At 38.7% G+C, this 27628-nt stretch overlaps 1 protein-coding gene across 1 annotated transcript in view; it reads right to left on the bottom strand.

The window, feature by feature from the left end:
• Positions 1 to 4893: 4893 nt before the first annotated feature.
• The window catches only part of LOC118841246 (cytochrome P450 3A24-like), a 32968-nt gene continuing 10233 nt past the window's right edge, over positions 4894 to 27628 (bottom strand). The window contains exons 5-11 of the mRNA XM_036748634.1: positions 27209 to 27357; positions 26534 to 26661; positions 25219 to 25291; positions 23009 to 23169; positions 17033 to 17259; positions 6174 to 6336; positions 4894 to 5316 (exon numbers count right to left, since the gene is read on the bottom strand). Of these exons, the coding sequence (XP_036604529.1) occupies positions 5236 to 5316; positions 6174 to 6336; positions 17033 to 17259; positions 23009 to 23169; positions 25219 to 25291; positions 26534 to 26661; positions 27209 to 27357 (982 nt within the window). The 3' untranslated portion in view covers positions 4894 to 5235. The remainder of the gene's footprint in view (positions 5317 to 6173; positions 6337 to 17032; positions 17260 to 23008; positions 23170 to 25218; positions 25292 to 26533; positions 26662 to 27208; positions 27358 to 27628) is intronic.

Raw genomic sequence — 27628 nt, 5'->3', positions numbered from 1 at the left:
TAATACAATGATCCAACATAACTCTGAAGAACGTATGATGAAAACTACTATCCATCCCGAGGGAAGAAAATGATAGTGTCTGAATACAGATTCAAGCATGTCTTTTTTATTCTTCTTGAGGGTATTTTTAGTTATGTTTTCTTTCACAACATGACTATTTCGGAAATGTTTTGCTTCACTATATATGTATAACTTGTAACAAATTACTTCACTTTTCAACAAAGGGGGGGTGGAGAGGAAGGAAGGGAGAGAATTTGGAACTCAATATTTAAAAATGACTTTTTTTTACAAATAACTGGGGAAAATTAAACTACTAAATAAAAAAACTGAATCATTTCTTTATTTTTTCACTTTTCAACATCCATTTTTATAGCATTTTGAATTCCAAATTTTTCTCCCTCACCTGTGCCCAAGACAGTAAGCAATTTGAAATAGATTATACAGGTGTAATGATGTTAAACATATTCCCACATTAATCATGTTGTAATACAAGAAGCACAACAAAAGGGAAAAACCAAAAATTACAAAACATAGAGTTAAAACAGTAAGCTTTAATTTGAAGTCAGACTCCATAGTTCTTTCTTTGGATGGAGATAGCATTTACCATCATGAGCCTTTTAGAGTTGTCTTGGATCACTGTATTGCTGAGAAGAGCTAAGTCAGTCATAGTTGATCATCACAAAATGTTGTTGTTACTGTGTACAATGTTCTCCTGGTTCTGCTCACTTCAGCAAGCATCAGTTCCTGGGAGTTTTTCCAGGTATTTTTTTAAATCTGTCTCTTCATAATTTCTTACAGCACAACAGTTTTCCATTATGTTCATATTGCACAACTTGTTCAGCCATTACAGGGGGCAGAGCCAAGAAGGCTGAGTGAAAGCAACGTCGTTCCAGAGCTCTCTCACAAATCTTGCAGATACTTCTAAAAAAGTGAATGTGAGATTTGAGAGAGTTAGAAGCCACTAACAGACTGAGTGGGGCAGGAGTACTAGGCACAGAATGGTTACAAACCACACAAGAATGCAAGCAGCAGAAGAACCCAACCAGCACGCCAGGCTGAGAGAGCTGTGGGCACGAGAAACACAGGAGCAGGAGGAGGCCCAGGGCAGAAGGACCAGCTATGGCAGCAAGGCCTCTCAGCCCAGGACAGGACACTAGACCAGAGCCTGTGGCTATGGGAGCAGCTACCCCAGCACACAGGCTCAACATTTGGAATTTCACTTCTCGAACTTCTGGGAGCCATGATGTCCAGGTAAAATGGCTCTCCCTCCCTTCGTCAGCCAGATAATACTCCCTCGGGAGAAACCCTGAAATAGAGGGGCCAAAAGCGGGGCTTCAATAGCCCTGTAGCTCAGGAAGCTGGAGAGTTCCCCTCCTGCGGTGGCAGATGGAGACTAGTGCAGGAAGAGAGGTGTCCCAACAGGCCCCACCTCAGCAGAATAGCGGGAGGTCCTGAGCCCCAGGGAGGTGGAACCAGCAATCATCAACACCAGGACCCCAGACATGCCTTTGCACAGCCAGGGGAAGTGGCACACACCAGCAACTGCTGAGACCACCTAAGCTGTAGGGCAGGCCTAGAGGAAGAGAGGATTTCCAGCAGCCAGACAACCCTTCCCCCACATCTCACAATACTAGAGGCCACAGCACACAAAACCAGTGAGCTCCAGAAGCAGAGATCCACTTTAGAAGCCAGGGAAAAAAAACAAACACCAAGAAAAAGCAAACCAGAAGACCAAAAACTATTGAGTCCTATTATGGAGATAGGGAAGATCAAAATACCCATTCAGAAGAGGACAGCATTGACAGTGTACCCACATCTGAAACCTCAAAAGGGCCCAAAATGCATTACTGGAAGAACTCTAGGAGGACTTTAAAAACCAAATTAGAGAGATAAAAGAAGAGAACAGATCTTTAAAAAGTGAAATTGGTGAAATGGTTAAGGAGGTTCAGAATATATTTGGAGAGAATAACTCCTTAAAAAGTAAAATTAATCAAATTGAAAAGGAGATACAGAAGCTATATGAAGAAAACAATGTATTAAAACTTAGAATGGGGCAAGTAGAAGCTAATGACTCTATGAGACACCAAGAATCAGTCAAACAAAATCTAAAGAATGAAAAAATAGAAGAAAACTTATTCAGCCATTACTCAGTTGATGGGCATTTCCTCTTTCTAATTTCTAAATCTTTGCTACCAGTTGGTAATTCCTTAATAGTTAATTGTCTTTTCAATGTAGCATCTCCAGTTTTATTTGGTCTCTTGCCTTCCCCTTCTCTTGTGAAGTAGAATTCCCATATATGAATGACTGCTCAACACATTCACCCACACTGAAATGCTTTGATCAATTGATTGAGAACAAAAGGAATAAATATAGTGTACTCTCTATCCTGCTCGTACAGTGTTAGAACCACTGCATCACCACAATCATGCCATACAGTCTATTTTTATGTGTTTTAGTTATGTTTCCAGTAGTGGTGCATTTGTATTCATAGATCAGTGATAATTTTTGAAAGCTAACTAAGAAAGCTAGACATAGCGGGGAATTTAAATGAAGAACAATACATGATACTTTCTTTTGAGGAACTTATAGACTCCTTCTGGGAAAAGATATAAGTAAAAGAATACCTAAAAACCAAAAGGCACAACTGATATAGAAGGCCAAGATTACTGGGGCTGCAGGGGAGAAGGAAGGACTTAAGGTAAACTTGGAAAAATGCCATCATTTGAATGAGTAAAGAAATGATGAAAGATCATTCCCACTTAGGAGAACAGTGAGTCTGTGGTCAATAGAGGAACAAGGAAGGGGATCTCAAGGCATTGCGTATATAGCAGCCTTTTTTATTCGTCTCTTCCAAGATGTGGAGTGTATTTTATTCTCACCATCATCATAGCTCATGTTTATTTAGCGCTTTAAAGTTCAAAAGGTGCTTTCCTCATGGCAACCTTAAGAGTTACTATAAAACAAATATTATCTCCATTTTAGAGAAGATAGAAATGAAACAATAGTATTTAAATGGCTTCCCAATGGTGACAAATCATATGGGTTCATCTATTTGACAACAGTATTGAATTCATCTTTTTTGTTGTTGGCTAGCTGTCATGGTTGTGTCCACCTCTTAATGACACCATTTGAGGAGTTCTTGGTGAAGTTTCTCAAATGATTTACCATTTCTTTCTCAGCCCAATTTACAGATTAGGAACTGGGGCAAAAAGCATTAAGTGACTTGCCAGTGTCACCTAGCTAGTAAGTGTCTAAGACCAGATTTGAACTCAGGAAGATGATTCTTCCTGATTGTAATGTTAATACAATTTGAAGATCTTCCCATCCATTAATAGGCCCATGTGATCTATCTGAGTCACATGAGTTTGAGTCACATGGAAATGTGAGTCACATGAGCCTGTGGGTGGGAAGAGCTTGCTGAATGAGTAGAGCAGGAAGGGTGGAGCAGATCTGAGAGGAAGTGAGAAAGAGCAATCAAAGCTGGGAGAGACAGAGACAGAGAGAGGGAGAGAGAGAGAAAGAGAGAGAGAGAGAGAGAGAGAGAGAGAGAGAGAGAGAGAGAGAGAGCAGGAGCCAGCATGAGTAAGAGAGGGAGTGATTTTGCTTGATGGTGCTTGTGTTGTGGGAAGGCCCTAACAGAGGAAAGGCTTGTAGATGGCTGTGCCCCCTGCATTAATAATGTATATAGATTTCTTTGTTGTTATGATGGACTTGGCTTTCTGGTGTGGGAATAAAGCTTTTGGTTTCACCTTCAATGAAGAGAATTTGTTATATTTTGTGATTCAGAACTATACTGGCATAGTGATAGCAGCAGGTATGGCATTGGCAAGGAGGATAGGATTGCAAAGTATCAGACCTCTACTTGGAGGCAGGAAGATTTTAGGGAACAAAATGGATATCCCAGGATGGGAGGGTTTACTTTATTTCTCCTTGGCAAGAGAATGGGCTAAAAACACAGGGCTCTGTGAAAACTGAGAATCAAGGCTACAAAAGGGAGGACCCAGAGATTTAGAAAGATGTTTGCAAGGAATACCAGTAGAACCAGAAAAAGAACTGGCAAGGGTGTGTAGGAGAGGCTGTGTCTTGCTAACAAGTTATCATATTATGTGTAAAAGCAAAGACAAATTACTGGAGGAAAAAGTTCAGATGAAAAAGGAGTTAGCTGGTTTCCCTGAGAAGCTTTCTGTGCTACAATGTTCGAACTTTCCTTTAGAACAGCAACTAGAAAGTTTCATGTGGTAGAAAAAAAAGCAGCTGTGAATTTAGCTCCCAAAAAGAAGCAAAACAGTAACAAGAAGAAAGTACATACATCCACTTAACAGGGCTCTCAATGGTTCCACTAGACTTCTGTATGAAGACTCTGATCAGCTAATTGGCAAAATAATAATAATAAGATAATCAAAACCAACATATGGCCTATCCAGCTAAATGACATTGATATGACTTTAAGGAAACTAGACATTAAACAAAATACTTTCAGAAATGTCTTTACTGGTTTGTAGCAACATAGTTGTAAAAATAACAAATGAATGTAACAAATGAATGTTTTATTTTCAACAATTACATGTAAAGACAATTTTAACATTTGGTTTTTTTTAATTTTAAGTTCCAAATTTTCTTTCTCTCTCCTTCACCTTCTCCCCCTAAAGACCAGAAGCAATTTCATGTAGGTTACATATGATCAATCACATATTACCATAGTAGTCATATTGTGAAAAAAACACGGAGCCAAAGAGAAAAAAATGAAAAAAACAGAAAGCAAAAAAATCTTTGCTTAGATCGAATGCAGAACTTTAAAAATAAGTAACATTCGAAATATTGCTACATTCACTATTAATTATCAAGGACTATTGTTAGTAAAAATAATGAACAATCAATTTGTGGTTTCTCCATGTACATCGATTGCATCACTATAGCCTAATAATATCAAATGGTACTAATCTACTGAGGGTTATTTCATTTAGAACATGCTCAGCTAGATCATTTTATGTGACACTTGACACCACTGAACATTATACAATGGTCCTCAGACTCCAAAAGACCATCTGAAATATCTAAGTACTCATCTCCCTGGTTAAAAAAGAACATCTTTTTCTTTGTTTGATTCATAAGGTAAATTATGTTCCTCTTAAAAACCTAGGATTCCATGTCTTTGGACTCTAGGAGAGAAATCTGGGGCATGATTGTAGATAGGAATGAGTAGAATGAGAAGGAAAATTTTTGGTATTGGTTTGTCTATTTGGTCCTTGGTACAGCCTGCAGGACAATGGGTACAGCTGGTGAAAGGAGTGGCCGCTTGCTCAGCTTCAGAGGAATCTGTAACAATTAAGGAAAAAATTAGAATTCAATAACTATTCAATACCAAACAACAGAGAGAAAGAGAACTAGTTACAAATGGTAATTATATCCAATGGAAAATAAGATTATAGAAATGAAGAGAGGGAAGCTAGGTGGCACAGTGAGTAGAGCACCAGCCCTGGAGTCAGGAGGACCTGAGTTCAAATCAGGCCTCAGACAATTAACACACTTACTAGCTGTGTGACTTTGGGCAAGTCACTTAACCCCAATTGCCCTGCCTTCCACACTCCAAAAAAAAAATAATGAAGACGAAACAAGCTAGAGTGTCATGCAAAAGGAGTGTTAGAGTGATATGATTGTAATAGACACACAATGTAGGTTTCATTTCAGAGACTCTAAGAAAATAGACAATAAGTCAATAAATATATATTAACTATATACTTATGCTATATAAATACTAATCTATGGTAATATAGAATCAAGAGCCTTGCTGAAACTAAGAGATTTTATTCACCCCAATTATCTTTAATACTGCCTATTTTCACTCAGAAAACAAAGGAAATAAAAGGGGCTACTATTCATTGGTCTTCAAAAATTATGCTGTTTGCAACCAAGAATTTTGTGTTTATGTTATTTTTACTATAGTTAAATCAAATTAATTATGTAGGAACAAACACTCTGTTTCTCTCTTGGTTTTCTGTATATTTCCATCTTAATAATGGTAAGCTAATCCTTAATAGCCTGTTAACAATAAACAGGCAAATTGTGTTGAATAAAATTTGTCCTCGTGGCATAGGATACTTCTCTACTTTGAAAATAAAATCATCTCAATAAAAACCATCCTAAGTATTGAAACAAAAGATGTGACTCCTTACCTGTGTCTCTTTACACGTTCTGAAGGAAAATTCCTGCAGGAGTCGGCTAGTTGCAACTTTTATGTTCATAAGTGCAAATCTCATCCCAATGCAGTTTCGGGGACCAGTACCAAAGGGCAGGTATACATAGGGGTTAATGCTCCCTTTGTTGTCCTTGCTGAACCTAGTTTTTCACCATGGCAAGAGAAAAGAGATGAGTGGGGAAAAAAGAAGATACAAGTCTAGTCAGAAGAACAATGAATCAGATTCTGAAAGAGATGCATCAATCCATCAATCAATAAACATTTATTTAGTGCCTGATATTTCCCAGGCACTCTGCTAAGTTCTGGGGATACATAAAGAGGCAAAAGACATTCCTTGCCCTCAAGGAGTTTACAATCCAGTGGGAGAGTCAATATGCAAATAAAATCTATACGGGATAAATGGGAAATAATTAAAAGAGGGAAGGCACTGGAATTAAGAGCGGTTGAGGAAAGGTTTCTGTACAAGGTAGCATTTGTATTGGGACTTAAAGGAATCCAGGCAGATCAGAAGTCAGAATAGAACAGGGTGTGCATTGTAGGCAAGGAGAACAGCTAGAGAAGATATTTGGAGCTGAGATGGAGTTTCTTGTTTGTAGAACAGCAAATTGTCCAGTGAAATTGGAAGAAAATGTAAGTGACAGGGAGTAAAGTAGAAGATGATTGTAAAGGTGTAAGAGGGCTAGGGTATAAAGGGTTTGCAATGCCAAATTTTGTATTTGTTCCTGGAGGCACTAGGGAGCCACTGGAGTTTATTGAGGATGGGTGTTACATGATCATTCCTGCACTTTAGGAATTCATTTTCATGGCTAAATGGAGAACAAATTGATGTGGGGAGAGAATTGAGGCAGGCAGACTGACCAGCAGGCTGTTATAATAATCTGAATGTGAGATGATGAGTCCCGGCTCTAGAGTGGGAGCAGCATCAGAAAAGAGAACATTTCTGAAAAATGTCTCCTAAGTGAAATCGACAGGCCTTAGAGACCGATTGGTCATGGGAAAGAGAGGGGGAGAGAGAGAGTGAGTAGTCAAGCATAATTCCAAGCCTGTGAATCTGAGAGACTGGGAGTATGATGTTGCCAGAAATAGGTAAGGTAGGGAGGGTATCTATGAAGAAAGGTAATGAATAATATTTTGGTCATATTGAAGTTAAGATGTCTACTGAACACCTAGTTCAAGATGTCTTAATGGCTTTTGGGGACTAGAGATTAGAGATTAGAGGTCAGTAGAGAGTCAGGGTAGGTAGATATAAAAATCATTGGCATAAAGATGCTAATTAAATCTATGGGAATTGATGAGCTCGTCAAGTGAAGTGACATAGCAGGAGAATAGAAGAGGATCCAAGTCAGAATCCTGAGGGACACCTAGGAATTATAGACTGTGATCTGGAAGAAAATCCAATAAAAGATACAGAGAAGAAGTGGTCAGATAGGGAGGAAGAGAACCAGGGGAGAGAGGGGTCCCAAAAACTTCAAGGGAAAAGAGTATCAAAGAGAACAATCAACTATGTCAAAGATTGCAAAGAGGTTAAGGAGAATGAGGATTGAGGAAAAGGTCATTGCATTTGGAAACTAAGAGATCATCGGTAGCTGGAGAAAGCAGTTTCAGTGAAATGATAAGAACAGAAGCACAATTCTAAGACTCCAGCTGAACTCTCCCAAAATTCTCCTCCAAACAACTTTAAAATAACATATCAAATCAAATTCGAAAATGATGTATTCAAAAAGAAGATGAGCTGAGACATTTTTTCCAGCCCAGGAAAATACAGTCTTGATAACTAAGCCAGGAAGATCAAACAAAGAGAAATAAAACTATTGACAAAATACTCAAATGAATATTGTACAAAATGTTGAAATACTTGCTTAATGACTGGCTCAAGCCATTGAAGGTGGCAGCTACTTCTCTTTGTGTTAAGTTTCTAAAAGCAAGTAAATAGATTCACCAGAACTAGAGTCAGGAGTTTCAGAGATAGCTGAACCCAGGATAGAGATCATAGAACTCTGTTTAGTCCGTGGTTTTTTTAGTGAGGTGTGGGCGTGGGCGTGGGAGTGAAATCTGCTTATGGACACAGCTCCCCAAGGACTACTTATACCCACCTTCACTCTCCAGTTTGTTCCAGAAAACTCTAAGAACACAGTAGCCAAGCCTCCAGACAAGAGAGTTGGCAACACTGAAGGCTTTGGTAGAATGACAGAAATACCCGTACTCTAGTCATTGGCCCAAAATGGATATTGCTTGGAGGAATATAAAGAAACTATAGCAACACAATGCATATCATGAAGCATCGTATAAAGGTAACTCATTAAACTGAGAAGCAGTACGTGTGGTGGAAGGAGTACTTCACTTGAGACTTTGAATATCAGGATTTAAGTATCGGCCCTGAGAATAGGAGCTATGTGACTTCTACCATGTTACCTAACCTCTATGCACCCCAATTTCTTCACTTGTAAAATGGAGATAATACCACTACTCCAACTATGTGCCTCACAGGCGAACTACAAGGAAAACTCCTTTGGAAATCTTAAAGTCCTATTATATTTATGAGGTATTATCGTTAGTGATAACAGCAAAGCGGAAGGATAGATATTGTGGTGTCAATGGAGAAGCTTTCTTTTTTTAATAATAAATTTATTTTTTATTTTGAGTTTACAACACTCAGTTCCACAAGTTTTTGGGTTCCAAATTTTCTCTCCCTTTCTGTCCTCCCCCCTTGCCCTCAAGACTGAATGTAATCCAATGCAGGTTCTACATATACCTTAACACTGAACTCATTTACATATAAAGAAGTTATAAAGAAGAATTATAATCAATGGAATGAATTATGAGAAATGAAACCAAAAAAGAAGGAAAAAAGAGAGAGCAAAAAGTTTGCCTCCATCTGCATTCAGACTCCATAATTCTTTTTCTTTATGTGAATAGCTTTTTTTCCATCATGGGTCTTTTAGAGCTGTCTTTAACTTGTATTTTTGAGAGTAGTCAAGTCTATGAAAGTTAGTCCTTAGAGATACCAGGTGTCTCTAGTTGTGTATAATGTTCTCCTGGTTCTGCTCCCCTCACTCAGCATCAGATCATATAAGTCATTCCAGGTTATAATGATGTCGGTCTACTCCTCATTGCTTATGGCACAATAGTGTTCCATTACATTCATATACCACAAATAGTTTAGCCATTCCCCAATTGATGGATATCCCCTTGATTTCCAATTGTTTGCCACCATAAAAAGAGATGCTATAAGTGTTTTGTACATACAGGTACCTTTCCCACTTGTATGATCTCTTTAGGATACAGCAATAGAAGAAGTATTGCTGGGTCAAAGGGTATGTACATTTTTATAGTCCTTTTGGCATAGTTCCCAATTGCTCTCCAGAATGGCTGGATCAGTTCACAACTCCACCAACAATGCAACAATGTTCCTATTTTCTCACATCCTCTCCAGCATTTATCATTTTCCTGTTTTGTCAAGTTAGCCAATCTAACGGGAGAGATGTGGTACCTAAGAGTTGTTTTGATTTGCATTTCTCTAATCCATTGTGATCTAGAGAATTTTTTCATATGACTATAGATATCTTTAATTTATTCTTCTGAAAAATGATTGTTCATGTCTTTTGACCATTTCTCAATTGGGGAATGACTTGTATTCCCATAAATTTGTCTCAGTTCCCTGTATATTTTGGGTATGAGGCCTTTATCAGATACAATAGCTGTGCTTCCCTTCCAATCTTTGTTACACTGGCTTTGTTTAAACAAAAGCTTTTCAATTTAACATCATCAAAATTATCCATTTTGCATTTTGTAATGCTCTCTACTTCTTGTTGGGTCATGAATTCTTTCCTTCCCCATAAATCTGAAAGGAAAACTATCCCTTGCTCTCCAAAATTGCTTATAGTATCAGCCTTTGTTCCAAAATTGTGAATCCATTTTGAATTTATTTTGGTATATGGTATAAGATATTAGTCTATGCCCAGTTTCTGCCATACCATTTTTTTAAATTTTTTTAAATTTAAATTTATTTATTTAACATACTTGGTTTTCAGCATTGATTTTCACAACAGTTTGAATTACAAATTTTCTTCCCATTTCTACACTCCCCCCCACTCCAAGATGGCTTATGTTCTGGTTGCCCTGTTCCCCAGTCAGCCCTCCCCTCTATCACCCCCCTCCCCTCTCATCCCCTTTTCCCTTCCTTTCTTGTAGGGCAAGATAAATTTCTACACCCCATTGCCTGTGTATCTTATTTTTTAGTTGCATACAAAAACTTTTTTTGTTTTTGAACATCTGATTTTAAAACTTTGAGTTCCAAATTCTCTTCCCTCTTCCCTTCCCACCCACCCTCCCTAAGAACCCGAGCAATTCAACCTAGGCCACACATGTATTATTATGTATAACCCTTCCAAAATACTCATGTTGTGAAAGGCTAACTACATTTTGCTCCTTCCCAACCCATCCCGCTTTATTGAATTTTCTCCCTTGACCCTGTCCCCTTTCCAAAGTGTTTGTTTTGATTACCTCCACCCACATCTGCCCTCCCCTCCATCATCCCCCCACCTTTTATTTTTTTTTTATCTTCCTCCCTCTTCTTTCCTGTGGGGTAAGATACCCAACTGAGTATGTATGGTATTCCCCCTCAGGCCAAATCTGATGAGAGCAAGGTTCACTTATTCCCCCCTCACCTGCCCTCTCCCCTCCTCCCATAGAACTGCTTCCTCTTGCCACCTTTATGCGAGATAATCCACCCCATTCTATCTCTCCCTATCTCCCTCTCTCAGTATGTTGCTCTCTCATCCCTTAATTTCATTTTATTTCTTTTAGATATCTTCCCTTCATCTTCAACTCACCCTGTGTCTGCTCTCTCTCTTTTACATATATATATATATATAAACACATATATATATACACATACATACACATACATACATATACACATAGATATACACATACATACACATTCACTTATATATATACATAAACATATATATATATATATGCATATTCCCTTCAACTACCCTAATACTGAGGTCTCATGAATCATACTCATCATCTTTCCATGTAGGAATGTAAACAAAACAGTTCAACTTTAGTAAGTCCCTTGCAATTTCCGTTTCTTGATTACCTTTTCATGCTTCTCTTGATTCTTCTGTTTGAAAGTCAAATTTTCTATTCAGTTCTGGTCTTTTCACTGAGAAAGCTTGAAAGTCCTCTATTTTATTGAAACTCCATATTTTGCCTTGGAACATGATACTCAGTTTTGCTGGGTAGGTGATTCTAGGTTTTAATCTTAGCTCCATTGACCTCCGGAATATCGCATTCCAAGCCCTTCGATCTCTTAATGTAGAAGCTGCCAGATCTTGGGTTATTCTGATTGGGTTTCCACAATACTCAAATTGTTTCTTTCTGGCTGCTCGCAATATTTTCTCCTTGATCCGGGAGCTCTGGAATTTGGCAACAATATTCCTAGGAGATTTCTTTTTGGGATCTATTTGAGGAGGTGATCGATGGATTCTTTCAATTTCTATTTTGCCCTGTGGCTCTAGAATATCAGGGCAGTTCTCCTTGATAATTTCTTGAAAGATGGTATCTAGGCTCTTTTTTTTGATCATGGCTTTCAGGTAGTGCAATAATTTTTAAATTATCTCTCCTGGATCTATTTTCCAGGTCAGTGGTTTTTCCAATGAGATATTTCACATTGTCTTCCATTTTTTCATTCCTCTGGTTCTGTTTTATAATATCCTGATTTCTCATCAAGTCACTAGCTTCCACTTGCTCCAATCTAATTTTTAAAGTAGTATTTTCTTCAGTGGTCTTTTGGACCTCCTTTTCCATTTGGCTACTTCTGCCTTTCAAGGCATTCTTCTCCTCATTGGCTTTTTGGAGCTCTTTTGCCATTTGAGTTAGTCTGTTTTTTAAGGTGTTGTTTTCTTCAGTGTATTTTTCAGTATTTTTTTGGGTCTCCTTTAGCAAGTCATTGACTTGTTTTTCATGGTTTTCTCGCATCCTTCTCATTTCTCTTCCCAATTTTTCCTCTACTTCTCTAACTTGCTTTTCCAAATCCTTTTTGAGTTCTTCTATGGCCTGGGGCCAGTTCATGTTTTTCTTGGAGGCTTTTGTTGTAAGCTCTATGACTTTGTTGTCTTCTTTAGGCTGTATGTTTTGGTCTTCTTTGTCACCAAAAAAAGAATCCAAAGTCTGAGACTGAATCTGGGCACGTTTTCGCTGCCTGGCCATATTCCCCAACCAACTAACTTGACCCTTGAGTTTTTCAGTGGGGTATGACTGCTTGTAGATTACAGAGTTCTATGTTCCACGTTTGGGGGGGAGGTGCCAGCTCTGTCAGACCTGCACTACTCCTTCCCCAAGAACCCCCAGTCCAGGCTGGGCTTAGATCTTCAGCAGGTTGTTGCACTCCTGCTCTGATCTGCCACTTAATTCCTCCCACCAGGTGGGCCTGGAGTCGGAAGTAACAACAGCTGTAGATGTCCCACCTCCGCTGCCCCCGGGGCTGGAAGCTGAACCGCGAACTCCTTCCACTCCCGCAGCTTTTCCCACTAACCTTCTCCGCAGTCTTTGGTGTTTGTGGATGGAGGGGTCTGGTAACTGCCGCAGCTCACATATTCAGGGCACTAGGGCCCCTTCCGCCCAGCCTCTGTTCTGGATGGTCCACGCCGCTCAGGCTGGGCTCTGCTCCACTCCGTTCCCAGCTCCCAGCTCCCAGCTCCATGTGGAATAGACCTCACCCAGAGACCATCCAGGCTGTCCTGAGCTGGAGCCCTGCTTCGCTCTGCTGTTCTGTGGGTTCTGCCATTCTAGAATTGGTTCAGAGCCATTTTTATAGGTTTTTGGAGGGACTCGGGTATGGAGCTCACTCTAGTTCGTGCTTACCAGTCGCCATCTTGGCTCCGCCCCCCTGCCATACCATTTTAAGTGGAGATTTTCTTAAACAATAAATGGTATCTATCTAAAACCAAGAGCAAGCATTATCTGTAATAGGAATAGACTGGAAGTCTTCCCAGTGAGGTCAGGAGTGAATGAAGGATGTCCATTACCACCATTATCATTCAGTATTATACCAAAACTGTCAGCAATAGCGATAGACAAGAAAAAGATATTGAAGCAATAGGAATAGACAATGAGGTAAGAAAAGCACTATCCCTCTTTGAAGATGGTTAGGTGGGTACTTAGAGAATGCTAGAGAATCAAACTAACAAAATCTAGTCAAAATACTTAACTTCAGCAAACTGGCAATATGTAAAAAAAATCCACACAAAACATCAGCATTCAGAAAGGGATAGAAATAGAACTTTCATATAAAATAACTGTAGAAAACTCAAAATTCTTGGGAGTCTGTCTGCCAAAAAAACACACAGAAGCTATACAAGCATAAATTCAAAAGACTTTTCACACAAAAAAGGTAGCTCTAAACTAGTGTAGAAATATTAATTACTCATGAATAAGACAAACCAACATAGTAAAAATGACAATTCTACCCAAAATAATTTAATTATTCAGTGCCATACCAATCAAACTACTAAAGAATTATTTTATAGCACTGGAAGAAAAAAGTACAAAATTCATCTGGAAAAACAAAAGCTCAAGAACAGCAAGATAATCACTGGAAAATGGTTAATAAAGAAAGCAAAGTGCTAACAACTTTCAAGCTATACTACAAAACCGTAATCATCAAAAAGATGTTTTCTGGTACTGTATAATAGAGTGGTTGATCAGTGAAAGAGATTAGGTACACAATATGCATAAGTGAATGACCACAGTAGTCCAGTGTTTGATAAATTATTAAAAAAATATTCAGGGTAAATTGCCAAGTAGTCTGGAAGAAGGTAGGCATACATAACTATCTCACACTTTTACCAGATAAAGAAAATATGGGTACATAATTTAGGCACAAAGGGTGATATCATAATCTCATTAGGGAGGCATAGAAAAAAAATTACCTTTCAGATGTATGGATAAGGAAAGGCTTTGTCACCAAACAAGAGATAGAGAGGATCCCACAAAGTAAAATGGATGATTTGGGTTACATTAAATTTAAAAGATTTTGCACAAACCAAACCAATTCAGCCAAAATTTGAAGGAAAGCAGAAAACTGGGGGTGAAGGGAATTTATAGCAATTTTCTCTGATAAAGGTACCATTTCTCAAATACAGAAGGAACTCAGCCAAATTTGTAAAAATAATGGCAATACCTTATTGACAAAAAGTCAAAGGATACGAAAATGCAATTTTCAGAGGAGCAAATCAAAGCTATCAATAGTCACATGAAAGCATATTCTAGATTGCTATTGATTAAATTAGAGATTAGATTAGAGGAATTGAAACTACATCATCTCTGGGGTACCATCTCAATCCTTTCAGATTAGCTAATCTGACAGGAAAAAAAATGACAAATGATGTAGCCAATGTGGGAAAAAAGGTACACTAGAACACTGTTGGTGGAGTTGTGAACTGATCTAACCATTCTGGAGAACAATTTGGAACAATGCCCAAAGGACAATAAAATTGTAAGCCCTTGGAACCAGCAATACCACTATATATCTGTATCCCAAAGAGATCAAAGAATAGGGACAATCCCATTTGTACAAAATAATTACAGCAGCAGTTTTGTGGTGGCAAAAAAATTCAAAAGGAAATGATATCTAGGAATTGGAGAATGGCTGGAAAAATTGTGATATTGTTGTGCTGTAAGAAATGATAAAGGGGATCGTTTCAGATAAACTTGGGAGGAATTATATGAACTGATGTAAAATGAAGAACAATTTGCACAGCAAATTGTATAATGATCAGCTATGAAAGACTTAGCTACTCTGCTAGATACAGTGATCCAAGATTAATACCAAAGCATACAATGACCAAAAACTAATTCCGAAGTTACTATGAAAAATGGTATCTACCTCTACAGAAATTATGAACTCTGCATGCGTATTGAAGCATGTTTTTTTCACTTTATTTTTCTTGCTTTTTTGCACAAGACTAAAATGGAAATATGTTTTTCATTATCTCACAGGTAAAACTGATTCATTTTGCTTGATTTCCAAATGGGTGGAGAAGGGACCAGAAGGAGGAAGAGAATTTGGAAAACAAAATTTTAAAAATCAATGTAAAATATAAAAAAGGAGACTGAAAAGGAGACATCAATACATCTGCCTTAAGAAGATAGTGACAACCTCCACAAAACTACTTGTCTGTCTTTAGAACAATTTCTTCCTATTATGGGGTAGAATTTGTAATTTGTCTTTTTTAAAAATTCCAAATTAGCCTTAAGAGGCATATATTTCAACAGACTCTCAACAATCTTTTCTAATATCAATATTATTTTAGAGATGCTAAACCTAGAATTACTAAGAAATGTAAGAAAAGAAACTGTTGATCTCTTCTTGCAATCGCATTATAACTAGACTAAAGATTTTTGGGGGTGGCTGGGTGGCACAGCAGATAGAGAGCTAGAACCAGATTCAGAAAGACTTCAATTAAAATCTGACATCAGACTCTTGCTACCTGTGTGACCCTTGGCAAAATATTTTGACATGTTTTACTCCATTTCCTCATCTGCAAAATGATCTAGGAAAGTAAATGGCTAGTATCTTCACCAAGAAAACACCATATGAAGTGATGAAGAGTCAGACATGACTAAACGACAAAAAAACAACAAAAGATTTTAAATAATTCTTTAAAATCCAATAATGAAAAATATAAAAGGAGAGGATGTGGAGGCACCTACTTTGTACCTTTTTATTTTATTGTAAACTTTTTGAGGGGGTTAGCTACAAAGGACAGAGGACATATAGGACAATATCAGGGAGGGAAGGATCAAGTGGAGGTTTACTCAGGATAGAAGACACACAGGCATGTTCATAGGCAGTAGGAAACTAGTCAGTAGACAGGGACAGATGAAAAACACAAGTGTGTTAGTGAGCATGATAGACGGAGCAATCTATTAGAAAAGATGTGATCACTTGACCAAATAGAGTAGTTAGCCTGGGTCAGGAATAAGGTTACTTCAACCTGTGATATTGGCATAAAAGAGGGGCTAATAGCAGAAAGCAGTGATGGGAGATGAGGAAGAGAGGGAAGGAGTTCACTGTGAATAGCTCCATTGTTCAGGAAAATATGAGGGAAGATTCTCAGCTGAGAGAGTGGAAAGACGGGTAGCAACAGAAGATTTGAGGAGGACGAAAATATCTGGAAGAGTCACTGTGCAGAATGGTATCATTATCATTAGCTGTCAGAAATGGACTTTGAATTCAGGTCTTCCTGACTCTGAATGTAGCACCATGTCCTCTTTCTCACATGCCCTAAAATATTTAGTCACTACTAAGGGACTGAAAACCTCTACAAATAAGTGATTTGTCAAAATAATTACACATGTTTGCATTAATGCCAGAATATGCAAACAATAGAAAAACTAATTAAAAGAATTACATATTACAGAATTTAAAGCCAGGGGGGATCTCAGTTGGCATACGGTTTAAACTCTCATTCTTCAACTTGGAATCTCTAACAAAGACCAGCATTCAAAACCTACTTCTGACATTTCTTAGCTGTAGGGCTACTGCCAAGTAAATTGATGTATATAAGCTTCAACTCCTTCATCTATAAAACAGATACACTAATGCTGAAAGTGGCTATGTCTAAACGATGGAAATAGTACTGTAAGTATTATGCAGGGTTATTGTGAGAGTTTAAGTTAGAGACCCAGAATCATCAATCCCAGCAAGACAAAAACAGGATTCACATTCTAATCCTGTCTCCCAACTCAATGTTCTCTCCAAACTGTCACCTTTGATCATGTTGAGTAACCTTTTCCCTTATTTAAAAAAAAATATGTGTTTACCTTTCAGGGCGGAACTCCTCTGGCTCTGGCCAGTATTCTGGGTCATGATGAAGGACAAAGGCGGGGGCCATCACCACTGTGCCTTTAGGAATCGTTAATCCATTGATCACAACAGTTTTCTTAGCAACCCTTTCCATCCTGGAAACTATGGGAAACATCCTGAGGGTTTCATGTATCACCATGTCTAGGTACTCTATCTGTGCCAGGGCATCATATGTGACTGCTTCCTGGGAAGAGAACCAACAGTTTTAATTAGTAAATTCTGGGTGCTAAGGTGATATCACATCTACCTTTACTCACTTGGTTTGAGAATGAGTCTATACCAACCCCATTAAAGATCTGGTCACCAGATGTTACAGTAATACCTTCTACAAGAAAGCTATGAAGATATTTTTACTATTGAACATAAGGAATGTTTTTTTTTTAATTCCATATTTTATTATTTATTTTTTTTAGTTTTCACCATTGATTTCCATAAGATTTTAAGTTACAAATTTTCTCCCCATTTCTACCCTCTCCCCACTGCAAGATGGCAAATATTCTGATTGCCCCATTCCCCAGTCAGCCTTCTCTTCTGTCACCCCACTCCATCCCCATCCCCATCCCCATTCCCCTTACTTTCTTGTTGGGAAAGATAGATTTCTATGCCCCATTGCCTGTATATCTTATTTCCCAGTTGCATGCAAAAACAACTTTTTTTTGATCTTCTGCTTTTAAAATTTTGAATGCAAAATTCTCTCCCCTCATACCTCCAAATCCACTCTCCCTAAGAAGACAAGCAGTTCAACATAGGCCACACATGTATCATTATACAAAACACTTCCATAGCAGTCATGTTGTGAAAGACTAACGATATTTCCCTCCATCCTATCCTGTCCCCCTTTATTCAATTTTCTCTCTTGACCCCGTCCCTTTACAAAAGTGTTTGCTTTTTATTACCACCTCCCCCTTCTGCTCTCCCTTCTATAATCCCCCCTTTACATCACCTTCCCCCTACTTTCCTGTGGGGTGGGATACCCAACTGAGTGTGTATCTTATTCCCTCCTCAAGTCAAATCCCATGAGAGCAAGATTCACTATTCACCCTCACCTGCCCCCTCTTCCCTTCCTACATAACTACTTTTTCTTGCCACTTTTATGTGAGATAATTCACCCCATTCTACCTCTCCCTTTCTCCCACTCCACATATATTCCTCTTCCACCCTTTAATTTTATTTTCTTTTTTAGATATCATTCTTCATGTTCAACTCCCCCTGTGCCCTCTGTGTGTGTGTGTGTGTATAATATACATATATATATATATGTATATATATATATATATGTATATGTATATGTATATGCGGGTGGGTCTGTGTCTGTGTCTGTGTGCCTGTGTCTGTGTGTCTGTGTGTTTGTGTATACATATGTGTGTGTGTGTGTGTGTGTGCATGGGTGTGGGTGTGTGTGCATGTGTATGTATGTATGTATATTCCCTTAAACTACCCTAATGCTGAGAAGGGTCTCATGAATTACATACATCGTCTTTCCATTTAGGAATGTAAACAAAACAGTTCAACTTTAGTAAGACCCTTATGAGTTCTCTTTCTTGTTTACCTTTTCATGCTTCTCTTGATTCTTGTATTTGAAAGTCAAAGTTTCTATTCAGCTCTGGTCTTTTCTTAGAGAAACCTCAAAAGTCCTCTATTTTATTGAAAATCCGTATTTTGCCTTGGAGCATCATTCTCACTTTTTCTGGGTAGGTGATACTTGCTTTTAATCCTAGCTCCTTTGACCTGCAGAATATCATATTCCAAGCCCTTCAAACCCATAATGTAGAAGCTGCTAGATCTTGTATTATCATGATTATGTTTCCGCAATGCTCAAATTGTTTTCTGACTACGTGCAGTATTTTCTCCATGACCTGCGAATTCTGGAATTTGGCTACACTATTCCTAGGAGTTTTCTTTTTAGGATCTTTTTCAAGAGGTGATTAGTGGATTCTTTCAATTTCTATTTTACCCTCTGGTTTTAGAATATCATGGCAGTTTTCCTTGATAATTTCTTGATAGATGACTTGTTTTTCATGATTTTCTTGCATCACTCTCATTTCTCTTCCCAATTTTTCCTCTATTTCTCTTACTTGCTTTTCCAAATCCCTTTCGACATCTTCCATAGGCTGAGACCAATTTATATTTTTACTGGAGGTTTTTGATGTGGGCTCTTTGAATTTGTTGACTTCTTCTCGCTGTATGTTTTGATCTTCTTTGTCACCAAAAAAGATTCTAAAGACTGAGGTGGAGTCTGAGTCCATTTTCACTGCCTGTTCATGTTCCCAGCCAAATACTTGACCCTTGAGCTTTTTGTCAGGATATGACTGCTTGTAGAGTAGAGAGTACTTTGTCCCAAGTTTTAGGGGCTGTGCTTCTGTTTTCAGATCCACTTCTACACAGTAAGCTCTGCCACACCAGCGCTCCTCCTCCCCCAAGAACCACCAACCAGAATTGCGACACAGATCCAAACAGGGCAAAGCAGGCTCTGCACTCCCACACTGATCCACATCTTAATTGCTCACACTTGGTGGGCCTGGGGATAGAAGCAACCACAGATGGAGCTCTGGAAGCAGCTGCAGAGCTGTACCACCTCCGTGGCCCTGGGGCTGGGGCAGACTGTGCACTGTTCTTGCTTGGATCCAGCAGTTTTTCCAGTAACCTGCTCTGTTGTCTTTGGCATTTGTGGGCTGACAAGTCTGGTAACTGCCACAATTCAATGATTCAGGGCCCTAAGGCCTGTCCTTCCTGGTTCCTGATCTGGTTGGTCCTGGCATGGCCCATGCTGGGCTATGCTCTACTCTGCTCCCAGCTCCATGCGATAGACACTTTATCCAGTGACCATGCAGGCTGTTCTGGGCTGGAACCCTGCTTCCCTAAGCTATTTTGTGGGTTCCACAGCTCTAAAATTTCTTCAGAGCTATGTTTACAGGTGTTTGGAGGGACCTGGGGGAGAGCTTAAGCGAGTCCCTGCATTCCAGCCACCATCTTGGCACTGCCTCCCACTAAACGTGTGGAATGTTGGGAGCCACTGTAGTCCTCAATGTACTAATGAAGCAATTCAAAACTTCTGAGCTCTATGAAAGTGAGATTAGCATTTATATAAATGTTTTAATTAAATGACCCCTTTTGACCTCAGGACAAAACTCTTCAACTTCAGTAGAAGGACGAATGTGCTTAGAAGTGCTAAGATGAATATTTTTCTTCTGTTCTTCCAGGTTATCTCTAGAAACAAACCAGGCCAACCATGAAATCTTGGGTGGAATACTAGACAAAATCTACCTCAATTAAGTTTACTTGAGAAACACTTCAAACCTGAGAAGAGCCTGTCTTTGTCTTCATCGCTCTCCAGCTTCCACTTCTTGTCATCTCTGCTTCTCCTTCCAAAGGACCTCTGAGTCTGGTACCTTCTCCTGCCAGTGATCTTCAGAATCTTCCTAAGACCACTCAAATGGAATCAATTCTGTTTCCAGGAATGGCATTTTTGTACTATCCACGTTTCACAGGCATATAACAATGAGGTCAGCACAATGGCTCTGTAGAATTTACATTTGGTAGTCAGTCTAATACCTCTTCTCTTCAGAGCCTCCCAGAACATTGAGCTAACTCTGACAAGGTATGTGCCAACCTTATTTTCAATATGTACATGCCCAGAAATTATACTACCAAGGTAAGTGAACTTGTCTACAGCATTCAAAACTTCTCCATTTGCTGTAACCAATGGTTCCATATATGGTTTGAGTGGTTGTGGCTGATGGAGCACCTGTTTTTCTTGGTGTTAATTGTTAAGCCAAAATTAAAACAAACAACTGAAAAGCGATCCAAACTTTGTTGAATCTTAGCTTAAGAGGCTTCATTGAGTGCACAACCAACTGCAAAAAGCAAGTCATGCACACACACTCCCTCCACTTTGGTTTTCACTTGTAGCCTTTTCAAGCTGAAGAATTTACCATCCATGAGGTAGCTGACCTTGATGCCATGTTCATCCTCATTGAAAGCATTTGACAGTGTGGCTGAAAACATCAGGCTAAAAAACATGGGAGCAAGCATACAGCCTTGTTTTATTCCATAGATGACTAGGAAAGCACGACAGCATTGTCCATTATGCAGAACATGGGCAAGCATGCCATCATGAAACACATGACATATAAGGTTGATGAACTTCTCCAGGAAACCAAATTTTGACTTTACTTCAGAGTGTGCAACTCCAATGGGCTGGCCATGTTGTTTGGATGCAAAACATATGCTTGCCAAAAAGACTTTTATGGAGAACTCACACAGGGCAAGTATTTACATCATGGTCAGAAGAAGTGATACAAGGACACTCTCAAGGTCTCTCTTAAAAACATTGGAATTTATTGTGTGACATGGGAGACACTGGCACAGGACCACTCATCATGACATGCCCACATCAGATAAGATGCTGTGCTCTATAAGCAAAGCAGAATTGAAGTAGGTTAAAAGAAACATGATCCGTACAAGTTTAGAGAATCCACCCCAAATGTTCACATGGACTATTTGTGCCTGAACTGAAGTAGAACATTCCAAGCTCTTATAGGTATGATCAGACACAGTCAAACACACTGTAACTTGACTCTAGCATACTGATGTTATTTTGGTCCTCTTCAAGAATGAAGGACAACAACCAAATCCTTCTTGAAACAACTAACTTCCATCCAGACACTAGAAGTCCTCACTCTCAGCTCACCATAATGTTGGGATTCTCCGATAGTATTTCATAACAGTTTAGTATACCTCCAAGGGACTTCACAGTGAAAAATATTCAAAGGGATGCATCTGCACTGGCAGAATTTAGAAGAGATATTTGGGGTGAGGGAAGAGAGGCTTTCCCAGCATCCTTACAACTGATAACATACATAGCTCTCTATTAACAAGGACAGCTCTAGTCAAATCATCCTTTTTTGACACTTCCATACAGCATAGAGGGTATTATGTGGCTTGGAAAGAGAATAGGGAGTCACTATTTAGTAGTCATCATCTATCTCCAAGAAAAAAAAATATCCTGGCAACCTATAGAATACTAGAGAAAATAATTAATACACAAAAAAAGATCTGGTCCCAAGCCAAGATGAGACAGAATCTGTTCCCATTCATTTACATGCCTTATGTTGCCCTCTGCACCGCTCTAGGGACTCAAGTTTGGTTTGCTAGGTGGTCAATGAGATCTAAAGAGACACTCTGATAAATTTCCCTTCTCTTCCTTCCTGCAACCACCACTCTAGCCTGATCACTCATTACTGCTTAAGTGGATTATTTCATTACATTCTCAACGCTATCTAGTAACCTCATAGGCAAATAAGTACTTGTGTTCCCATAAAGTGACTATCCTACTTGTCCAAAAGTAGTGGAGACAGGTGATCCTGGTGAGGTGCCTAGGTATGGGCAACTTCAATGTTGATTCAAAAGAGCTCTTGTCTTCTAACACCAGGAAAATTTTATTACCTTTGCACATCAGAGATAGAATGAGAATCTGAGAAGAGGACATAAGAAGAGAGAAGGGAAGGAAAGGATGAGCAAGAGATAAAAAATAGAAGAAGAAAGGAGGGAAGGGGAAAGAGAGTAAGTGAGGAGTAGAGACACAAAGTCACAGAGATATCAAGTATCCGAAGATGTGAGAAATGAGTGCCATTGAATGGAAGAAGGGTTGTGAAATGACTGTATGAACAGAGAATAAAGAGGCTTTTTCAGCATTTTTCCAAGGGTTGGCACTAGTTCCTGAGAAATTTCTTCTCTTCAAGAACTCCATGTAAATTTATGGTGTCTCAACATATCTTTGTCTTTTCAAACCCTCACCATGCCTCAGAAATTAGCAAACACTCAGTCAGCATGGGTGATTTTGACAAAGCTTCTACTAGGAGATGAGGCAAATGGGTGAATCCAAAGTAAGTTAGGAGGGGGTATGAATAGTTCTGTTTTTCTCATGCTCTCACCTTGTTGGGTAAAACAGCATCTATCTCCTTCTGAAGTTTCTGCTGGATCTCAGGGTGGGTAGCCAGGTTGTAAAACAGGAAAGAAAGGACTGAGCTGCTGGTTTCATATCCAGCAAGAATAAAGATAATGGATTGGGCTAGGATTTCCTCATCACTCAGATCTGAAATGGAAGGAAGGGAGATAGATATTCAGACAAAGTAATCATATATTTGCTATATCTTTCAGTCATATCACAAGAATTTAGGAAAGGTTCTGAATCTCCAGAATACCCAGAAAAGATCTGATATACATTCATAGAAATAATAGGAATTTTCCCCAAAATCTATCACAAGGAAAGAGGTTAATTCTAGTGGTTGCTCAAACTTTTTTCTCCTATACCTGTTGTGTTCTTTCCACACAATTGCCTCATCCTCAGTCGTTGTTCCTTAATGTGATAAAAAGTGACATTTAATTTCAGGGATTTTTCTCTTCTTTCTAGCACACTGTGTAATGGGGCAGACACGTTAGAAGGTTCTTGCAGCAGTCCAGAGGAGAGGGGATAAGTGTCTGCAGTAGGGTGGTTGTATATGGAGTGAAGCAAATATGGAAGTGACATGATTGAAGGGAGATCACAGATCTAGAGCTGGAAGGGACCTCAAAAGCCACATAGTCCAGCATCCTGACTTATCAGTTCAGTAGCCTGAGGCCTCAAGAGGTTAAATGACTTTCCCAAAGTCTCATAGGTGAGAGTGAGGATTTGAACTTAGGGCCACAGACTTCAGAGGCATGCTCTTCCCATAGTGCCCCACTACATCCTATGGCTGATGGGCTCCACAATGGGAAGGAGTCCAGAAGTGAACAGTACACATTGGCTACATTTCTTTCTATAGTGCCTAGTATTTATATTTTACCTACGTGATTTCATGTGACCACCATAGCAAGCCTGTAAAACTGCTAGCACTAAAATGCTTCTCTCCATTCTTCAGAAAAAAGCAATTGAAGCTCAGAGCAGTAAGATGACTGTTGCAAAGTCACGGAGCCGGAAGTGGCTGAGGCTGAGATTAGAATCAGGCCTTCTGACTCCCAACTCCAGTTCCCCCTTCCGTTAAATTACGCTGCCTCTCTCAGGCTGAATTCTGGTAAGAATGTTTAGGTACACAGCATGGGAGAGTCTATATCCTACTTATGGCTAAATGAGAATAGTGGTAATTAAAATATTATTTGAGAAGTTTGCTCACAAGGTTTATTTAGCAAGAGAAACTTGTACTTTTTTCTTTCCTCTTTTGCTATTGTTCAATTGTTTCAGTCGTGTCTGACTCTTTGTGACCCCAGTTGAGGTTTTTGTTTGAAAGATACTGCACTGGTTTGCATTTTGCTTCTCCAGTTCATTTTACAGATGAGGAAACTAAGGTAAACAGGGAGTAACTTGCCCATGGTCACACAGCTGGTAAGTATCTGAGGTTGGATTTAAACTCGGGAAGATGATTCTTTCTGACTCCAGGTCTGGTACTCTACATTGTATGCCACCTAGCTGTCCAACTAGCTGAGCACAAAAAAACAGGAAATAGAGTAAAATTATGGGATTTAGATCTAGATGACAAGTGAACATTCATCAGGGCCAATTACCTGTTTTTACCTATGACAAGGAAGTCTGAACAAGTGGATTGATATATGCAGGGTCATACAATACTTAGTAGCACAGGTAGGATAAGAGCACCAAATTTTTTCTCTTCAAAATTGTGGTTTTCCCACCTCACTGTGCCTCATTGTCACCATCTGAGCTTCAAACTAACTTGACCATCACAAATTCAAATATGATTTTGAAAATTGTCTCCATCTAGATCATCCTACAATGTCAAGCATCTTTCTGAGGTGGCTAGGTGATACCACAGAGTGCTGGATTTAGAGGTAAATCAGTTTCAAGTTCAAATCCTACTTCAAAATTTTGCCAGCTGTGATTAAATTGCTTATACTCTCTCAGACTTAGATACCTCACCTCTGAAAAAAACAAAGGAATGACACCAAGCACGCAGAATTATTATGAAGATCAAATGAAACAACATATGGAAAATACTCTGGAAATCTTGAAACCCTGTAATATCATTGTCATTATCATTGTCACTATTATTGCCTTTTGGTATATCATCTAAGGAAACTGGAAATTTTTTCATACTTTCCCAAATAATGGATTCAAGATTCCAATTTGTGGCCACCTTCATGCCCAAGTTACCTTTGTGAGAGTGCATCTCTGAATTGTTAGAAGTCTGAGAATCCAACATAAGCTGAAGGAAATCTACTCGGTGCTAGAAAAAAAAATGGAAATCACTGATGCTTTAAAAAAGTTCTTGAGAACAGTGAAATTAACTATGAACACAGCCAATTAATATGCCTGCTGGAGAAGTCAAGATCCAAATGATTAGTAACATTGTGGTTCCAGTTCAGTGGCAATGTTGAAATTCTACACAGGCCACTTCCACCAAGAACCCTGGATGGTCAAAGAGCCTGAGCCTCAGGTGAATGAAATAAGGTCTTAAAGTCAGATTCCTCAATTTTAAAAGATTCTGTCCCAGTCACCAACCCAGAGTTATGGGGGGGAAGCAGACTAAAATAAAATATTAAGTATGTCAGGAAATGAATTCTCTTAAGTCTGACAGAAAGGATAGAAAGATAATGCTTCAATGGCTTATAACATAACTATTGTAGACAACACTGATGAAAATCTTACAATAACTTCATGGCTGGTTCTCCAGGATCACTATAGCCAAAGAAATTCATCTCATTGTGGTCAACCAATGTATATCCATCTTCAAACCCAGCTAGACTGGTCATAGTTCAGCCAACATTAAATGAACCAATAAGCCTAAGCTTGAAGACTTTGTATTTTGCAAACATCAACAATAGGTTATATTTTTTGGGCACGGCCTTCAAGAACTAAGGGGTCATAGATGTTCCAGAAAAAAGGGGTTTAGAGTAGGACCTCTGTGGGAACATTAAAAATGTCCTGAATTTGAGCCAAGAGCCCACATAGAGAATTTCAATACAACATAACTGGCACAATTATAATTTTGTGCCCATTCTTATATAGCCTTTGTGTTGTTAGTAAAGCCCTTTTTGAGAGTAAATAAAAGAGAAAGGTGTTTTCTTCTTCCTTGGGTTCCTATTACACATCACATACTAATTTGCAATATAATATTGAATATGTATTTTATTACATCTCTATCATAAATTAATTGAGAGCTTGTACAGTCTCTTTTATCTCTTTATACTCCCAGATACACAGATCACTAGGTCTGACAAATATTAAATGATAGGAGCATAAAGTTAGAGCTGGAAATAAGCTTAAAAGCCACAAAGTAATACTTCTTCAGGTTATGGTAAGTCCTCAAAAAAATCTGACATTTAGAATTGAACTAAAATTATAGAGGAAAAGGAAGAGCATGAAGTAAAAAGGAATACAAGTTTTGTTTGCTCTATTCTGAGCATGAAGAATACAGTTATTTATAATGTTTGCTTATTCTTATTCTGAACAATAGAGATCTACTTACGATCTGTGAATTTTTCTTTCGTCCTTCCTTTATTTTTTTAACTGATTTTGCTAAGAAATCTATTGGTTCTTTTGGAAATAGACTTAGGTCCAACTTTTTAAACAAAGGAACAAGGAATGGCAGGATTTCTGAGAAAAATAGGAAACAAAAAAAATACTTACAAAACTGTAGAATTTTATGAGAGATGCTATCGCCTTTATTTAGAGTGTAGATGGGGAGATTAGGTACCAGACTACAAATTGTAATATGATTTACTCATTTCTTTTTTGACATCACTAATTGTCTGTAAACTGGTGGGGGTCAATGAAAATCCCAACAGTGGAAGGGAATCTCTCTCCAAAATGAGATGTCCTGTACCCATCCCTGGCTGTAGGTTAACTGCTGAGCTATTTATGACTAACCCAAACAGCAAATAATTTTCTTTAGGATTTAAGTCAGTGGCTCTCTGAAAAGCCCCCCCTCCCTAATAGATAGCAATTAAAGTGTTTAATATCCAGAATTCCTGAGATTGTGTTGTAATCTCTCTACGCATCAGGCTAATCCTCTGTTAGACTTGATAGCTTCTAGGTTTCTTTCAATCTCTAAATTTATGATTCAATCTATTGAGTTATCTTCAGGAATATCAAGCCCACTGAACTTTTTAGTTTTCATTTCTGTAAAGAAGAACCAACTTACCCACTGTAAGCCTAAGTGGGCCCAGAGTAACAGATTGAAGTATCTTATTGATTTCTCTGACAAAGGGATCATCCTTGTTATTCAAGGAATCAATATTGACACTAAATGAAGTACTGGTGATCACATCCAGGCTGAAAGCTCCAAAGATGCTGAGAAAAGAAAGGAAAAAACTCAGAACAGGCACCACCACATCTTTCTTCCCCAAGCAAAGACAAGAAGTGAGCCTCTAAACCAGTGGTGTCAAACTCAATAGAAACCAGGGTCATTAAACCATTCTAAAAGAAACCTGTGGGCCAAAAATTGAAATTAGAAAACCACATGTTAATATTACCTATGTTCTATTTTACTTTACTTTATTGCCTATTTTCAATTACACATTAATGTGGTCTGGCCAGGTTTGCTGACTGTGCTGTATGTTCA

This window comes from Trichosurus vulpecula, chromosome 1, assembly GCF_011100635.1.
Source record: "Trichosurus vulpecula isolate mTriVul1 chromosome 1, mTriVul1.pri, whole genome shotgun sequence".
Classification (NCBI taxonomy): domain Eukaryota; kingdom Metazoa; phylum Chordata; class Mammalia; order Diprotodontia; family Phalangeridae; genus Trichosurus; species Trichosurus vulpecula.
The sequence above is the reverse complement of the archived record's forward strand: the minus strand, read 5'-3'. Positions and strand labels throughout refer to the sequence as shown.